This window comes from Lepidochelys kempii, chromosome 24 (genome assembly GCF_965140285.1).
Source record: "Lepidochelys kempii isolate rLepKem1 chromosome 24, rLepKem1.hap1, whole genome shotgun sequence".
NCBI classification, from domain to species: Eukaryota; Metazoa; Chordata; order Testudines; family Cheloniidae; genus Lepidochelys; species Lepidochelys kempii.
In genome coordinates this window covers 18,123,609-18,130,146 of record NC_136403.1, presented here as the reverse complement: position 1 = coordinate 18,130,146, position 6,538 = coordinate 18,123,609, and the positions used below count along the sequence as shown (strand labels likewise).

Sequence of the window (6,538 nt, the reverse complement as noted above, 5' to 3'; positions counted from 1 at the left end):
CCCACAGCTCTGCTGGTGCCCCGGGTGGATCACAAAGCAGCAAGTAGGCAGGTGATAGACTGGGAGGTTTGTGGCTGGCAGCTCTGACCCCCAGACTGTGGATGTCTCAGGCACACAAGGATTGGCGAGGCCTCCCAAAGCTGAGGAGCGAACCCAGGAGTCCTGGCTCCCAGACCCCCGGCTCTAGCCGGGGAGTGAACCCAGGAGTCCTGGCTCCCAGCCTCCTCACCCCTACTGTAACCACAACCTCTCCTGTGCCAACAGCACCTCGTCACAAGGAGCCCTTTGTCTCCCAGGCCTCCCAGGCTCCCTCCCCCATGTCGGGGCTGGGCTCACGTGCAGCGAACAGGCCAGAGACGTTCAAGGAGAAGCTGTTGTTTTAATGGGACGATCCATGGCATGAGTTTGTGGGGACTCAGACCCAAGCTGCCACTGGGACCTCCTGGCCTGACTGGGCCCCCCCCCCCCGCTCCAACAGGGCAGGGCTTGGTGGCCTCCCGCCCTGGAGGGATGTGGGAGGGGCCAGGCCATAAGAGAATCAGGCACAGTGGTGGGGAGGTGGGATGGATGGGGTGGATCTGTGTGTGTGTGCGGGGAGCAGTGGGGGGTGGAAAGGGAGGGTTGAGCTCTGGGCAGGCAGTGGGCTCTTAGCCGCTATCCAAGCTGCTGTTTGTTCTGCAGCCCCACAGGCAAGTCTCTCCAGGACAGGGAAGCACATTGGTGGGGCCGGTGGGATACCTCATGGCTGGGTGCGGGCGGGGCTGTGTGCACGTGTGTGTGTTGGGGGTGGGCAGAGGCTGTGTTTGTGGAGCTCTTCCTCCAAGTGCTTTGGGGGTGGATGGAGGAGTCTGGTTCAAGGACAGCGGCACTCACGTTGGTGGGGGTAGTGGGATGGATAAAGGCTGTGGGCGGGGGTGCTGTCAGTGTGAGTATGTGTGTGTAGGGCTGCGTGTAGCCCTCTTTGCTGCTGTCCCCGCTCTGGGGACACCCACAGGTCTCTGGTCAGGAAGAAGCACATTGGTGTCTACAGTGGGATGGCTGCGGGGCTTCTTTGGCATCTGCCTTTGGGCTGCTCTCTTTGCCACTGCCGTCCATGCCAGGGGCACCCCCCTCACTCAGTCCCTGCCTCCCTCGGCCCCACAGGCCCTGCTCCCTGTTCTGGATAAGTTCGGGGTCTCTCAAGCCAGGTTGGGGGCCACCGAGCTCTGGGCCAGCCCATCCACGGAGGAGGCTGCCTGCTTCCTGCGGCTGTGGGACCCGGCGGAGTAGCCCGCGTCCTCCAGCAGGGCCCGGCGGAAGGCCCCGGCCAAGGTGGTGCGGCCCAGCGCCCGGCGGAAGTCCAGCCCCATGAAGAAGTAGAGGACAGGGTTGGCGCAGCTGTTGAGATAGGCCAGGGAGGAGGCGAGCGGCAGCCCCACGGCCATGGCATGGCCCTTGACGCCTGCCAGCTTGAGGAGGAGGAAGAGGTGGTAGGGGGCCCAGCAGAGGAAGAAGGTCACCACGATGGCCGCCATGACCTTGAAGGGCTTCCTGGAGCGGACGGTGGCCGGGCGCCCCCTCAGCATGGCCGCCAGGGCCCCGTAGCAGGCCAGGATGATGGCGAAGGGGGCCAGGAAGCCGCAGAGCAGCCGGAGGAGATACAGCGTCAGCTTGGGCCCTTCTCCCAGCGTCAAGGAGCACTTGAGGCCACTGGCCTTCCCCTCCGGCACCAGGTTGCGGTAGAGGTAGAAGGGCAGGCTGGCCGCGGCGGCCGCCCCCCAGGCCCCAGCAGCGGCCGCCCACGCCAGGCGGGGCCCCCGGCGGTTCCTGGACCACACCGGGAAGGCCACGGCCGCCAGTCGGTCCAGGCTGATGGCTGCCAAGAGGAAGAGGCTGCAGAACATGTTGAGGTACTTGGTGAAGCTGGTGGCCCGGCACAGGAAGACGCCGAAGGGCCAGTGCCCGCGGTAGAAGGCGTTCTTCGCTAGGGGCACCACCCGGGTGACCGAGAAGATGAAGTCGGCCACCGCCAGGTTGAGGAACCAGACGCAGTTGATGGAGCGGCCGGCCCGGCGGGCAGTGAGCCAGATCACCAGCCCGTTGCCCAGCGAGCCCCCCACACAGACCACGGTGTAGAAGATGACCTGGACTCGGTCCATGACGGCGCTCAGGTCAGCCTTGGCCTTGACAGGAGAAGGACCAGGGCTGGTCAGCCAGAGACCGGAGACGTTGGCCTCCATGCCAGGACCTGAGACAGAGAGAGACACTGAGAGTGAGGGGAGGCCTGTTCCCAGAGCCTGCCAGTCCCCCGCCCTGGGGCCGGACCAGCACCGGTGCCCCCGAGAGGGGAAAGGCCCCATGTCCTATTCCCTGCCCCACTGAGTCAGCCAGTCTCCCACCCTAGGGCTGGATCGGGGCTAGTGCCCCCGAGAGGGGAAAGGTCCCGTGTCCCGTTCCCTACCCCACTGAGTGGCCAGTCCCTGCCCAGGGGCCGGATCGGGGCTAGTGCCCCCGAGAGGGGAAAGGTCCCGTGTCCCGTTCCCTGCCCCACTGAGCCAGCCAGTCCCTGCCCTGGGGGTGGCACCCCCTAGCCAGGGAAGGGTTCACAGCAACCCTCTGTGGAGGTGGGGCTGGGTTTATTTGCATGGCCAGGCTCAACCCGGGTCTTCCCCAGGTGCTGCAGGGCTGAGCCCTTTGTCCGTCTCTGGGCTCCCAGCTAAGGGCCCCGGGAGCGGTGGTAGCTAGTGGGGGCATGATCGTTCCCTGGCAGCCTGGGGGGCGCGGGCGTACATCTGGCTCCTTGCCCGGTGTCCGGACTGTGGGCGGAGAGACGCCAACTTCCACACCTGGTTTTCATCTCTGCTCCCCCCGGCGGTGGTGCCTCTCAACCAGGAAAAAGGGGGAAATAACCCTGTGCAGGGCTTCTAGGACGCCTGGGTTCTCCCCCTGGCTCTGAGACAGGAGTGGGGGCTCGGAGCCAGGACTCCTGGGTTCTATGCAGGGCAGACCCAGCCCTCCCACTTATCCAGGACAGGGCCATGGCCCAGACTCGCCCCCACCCCCCAAAAGCTACCAGAGCCCAACCACCGGCACAGAACAACCAAGACAAATCTCAGCCCCCCTCCCCCACAGCCCCCTCCCAGCTCGCACATGGAGCATCCTCGGACCCCCCCCCAAACGGCACAACAGAGCCACAGACCCTCCCTCCCCCCCGGTCTGTCTACACTGCGGGACAGACGGACACACCCTCGCTTCGCTCCAGCCCCTGCTGAAAACGAGCGACGAGTCGGGGGCACCTTCCCCCCCCCCGCCCCCGCAGCCCCTGGCTCGCCTGCTGCCTGGCCTGGGTCGGTCTGACCCCGATGGGGCGGCCCGGGTCCGGCCGCAGGGCAGACACACGCACGGAGCTAGGGTGTTACAATTCACACGCCATGGCACGACCGACACACAACGTGGGCACGCACAGACCTGGAGCGTCATAACACACACACAGCCACGACCGACACACAACGTGGGCACGCACAGACCCAGTGTGATAACACACACAGCCACGACTGACACACAACGTGGGCACACACAGACCCAGTGTGATAACACACACAGCCACGACCGACACACAACGTGGGCACACACAGACCCAGTGTCATAACCCACACACAGCCACGACCGACACACAACGTGGGCACGCACAGACCTGGAGCGTCATAACACACACACAGCCACGACCGACACACAACGTGGGCACGCACAGACCCAGTGTGATAACACACACAGCCACGACCGACACACAACGTGGGCACACACAGACCCAGTGTCCTAACCCACACACAGCCACGACCGACACACAACGTGGGCACACACAGACCCAGTGTCGTAACACACACACAGCCACGACCGACACACAACGTGGGCACACACAGACCCGGAGTGTCATAACACACACACACCCACGACCGACACACAACGTGGGCACGCACACACCCAGTGTCATAACACACACACAGCCACGACCGACACACAACGTGGGCACGCACACACCCAGTGTCATAACACACACACAGCCACGACCGACACACAACGTGGGCACACACAGACCCAGTGTGATAACACACACAGCCACGACCGACACACAACGTGGGCACGCACACACCCAGTGTGATAACACACACACAGCCACGACCGACACACAACGTGGGCACACACAGACCCAGTGTCGTAACACACACACAGCCACGACCGACACACAACGTGGGCACACACAGACCCAGTGTCGTAACACACACACAGCCATGACCGACACACAACGTGGGCACACACAGACCCAGTGTGATAACACACACAGCCACGACCGACACACAACGTGGGCACGCACACACCCAGTGTCATAACACACACACAGCCACGACCGACACACAACGTGGGCACGCACACACCCAGTGTGATAACACACACAGCCACGACCGACACACAACGTGGGCACACACAGACCCAGTGTCCTAACCCACACACAGCCACGACCGACACACAACGTGGGCACACACAGACCCAGTGTCGTAACACACACACAGCCACGACCGACACACAACGTGGGCACACACAGACCCGGAGTGTCATAACACACACACACCCACGACCGACACACAACGTGGGCACGCACACACCCAGTGTCATAACACACACAAAGCCACGACCGACACACAACGTGGGCACGCACACACCCAGTGTCATAACACAGACACAGCCACGACCGACACACAACGTGGGCACACACAGACCCAGTGTCGTAACACACACAAAGCCACGACCGACACACAACGTGGGCACGCACACACCCAGTGTCATAACACAGACACAGCCACGACCGACACACAATGTGGGCACACACACACCCAGTGTGATAACACACACAGCCACGACCGACACACAACGTGGGCACGCACACACCCAGTGTCGTAACACACACACAGCCACGACCGACACACAACGTGGGCACGCACACACCCAGTGTGATAACACACACACAGCCACGACCGACACACAACGTGGGCACGCACACACCCAGTGTGATAACACACACACAGCCACGACCGACACACAACGTGGGCACGCACACACCCAGTGTGATAACACACACACAGCCACGAGCGACACACAACGTGGGCGCACACAGACCCAGTGTGATAACACACACACAGCCACGAGCGACACACAACGCCTGCCCGCAGACACACACACGGAGCGATGGGTATAACGCACACACAGCTGACACACAACGTGGGCCCCCCCCACGCACACAGAGCTGGTCTATTACCCCCCCGCCCGGCCCCTGCCCGTGTGCCCGGTCCGGCCGCCACAGGGGCTGGGGGGGGCCCCCCACCCCGTTACCTGGGGAGGCAGCGCCCGCCGGCCCCGTGCGCTTGTGCCTGGCCCTGAGCTTGTTTTCCGGGAACCCGGCGGCTGCCAGACCGGCCCCCGCCCCCCGCCCCCCGCCCCCCCGGGGTTGGGCCCCAGCCAGAGCGGACGCGCTGGGGCAGTGATGCGCTGAAAAGGAGAAGTGGGCTGGGGGGGGGGCGCACCCACACACCACCTGCTGCTGCCAGCGTGGGGGCGGGGGGCCGTCGGGGCGGGAGCGGCGGGGTCGTGGCAGGGCCGGCAGGGGAGAACCCAGGTGTCCGGGAGGAGCGGCTGGAGACATGGGGCAGGGCTCGCTTAGGAGCCAGGCGTGAGCAACTGGGGAGGGGGAGGATGCCCACAATGCACTGCGGCAGAGCAGCCAAGCGAGGTGTCAGGCAGCTCCCAGCATGCACGGCTGCACCATGGCCAAGGGGGGCGGGGGGGCAAGAGTTCCCAGCATGCTCTGCTCCACCTTGCATGGCAAGGCCTTAGGGTGCTGGGCTGGACTTGGCGGGGGTGTCGCCTTTGGTGGGCGTCTTGTCAGCGCCCAGCCATCCATGGGGGGGCTCGACCCCCGCTCTGCCCTAGGCCCCGCCCCACTGCACCCCTTCCCCCAACCCCACACCCCACCTCTTCCCACCCCCGCTCTGCCCCCACTCCACCCCTTCCCTTCCCCCAACCCCGCACCCCACCTCTTCCCACCCCCGCTCTGCTCCCACTCCACCCCTTCCCTTCCCCCAACCCCGCACCCCACCTCTTCCCACCCCCGCTCTGCCCCCACTCCACCCCTTCCCTTCCCCCAACCCCGCACCCCACCTCTTCCCATCCCCGCTCTGCCCCCACTCCACCCCTTCCCTTCCCCCAACCCCGCACCCCACCTCTTCCCACCCCCGCTCTGCCCCCACTCCACCCCTTCCCTTCCCCCAACCCCGCACCCCACCTCTTCCCACCCCCGCTCTGCTCCCACTCCACCCCTTCCCTTCCCCCAACCCCGCACCCCACCTCTTCCCACCCCCGCTCTGCCCCCACTCCACCCCTTCCCCCAACCCCGCACCCCACCTCTTCCCATCCCCGCTCTGCCCCCACTCCACCCCTTCCCTTCCCCCAACCCCGCACCCCACCTCTTCCCACCCCCGCTCTGCCCCCACTCCACCCCTTCCCTTCC

General features: G+C 65.0%; 1 protein-coding gene across 1 annotated transcript; it reads right to left on the bottom strand.

Moving 5' to 3' along the window:
* Nucleotides 1-370: 370 nt before the first annotated feature.
* On the bottom strand, nucleotides 371-5,420 carry LOC144929838 (chemerin-like receptor 1). The gene is made up of 2 exons (XM_078850442.1): nucleotides 5,365-5,420; nucleotides 371-2,227 (listed from the first exon to the last, which is right to left on the bottom strand). The coding sequence occupies exon 2, from the start codon at nucleotides 2,217-2,219 to the stop codon at nucleotides 1,179-1,181; it is 1,041 nt and encodes a 346-aa protein (XP_078706568.1). The 5' UTR covers nucleotides 2,220-2,227; nucleotides 5,365-5,420; the 3' UTR covers nucleotides 371-1,178.
* Nucleotides 5,421-6,538: the final 1,118 nt, after the last annotated feature.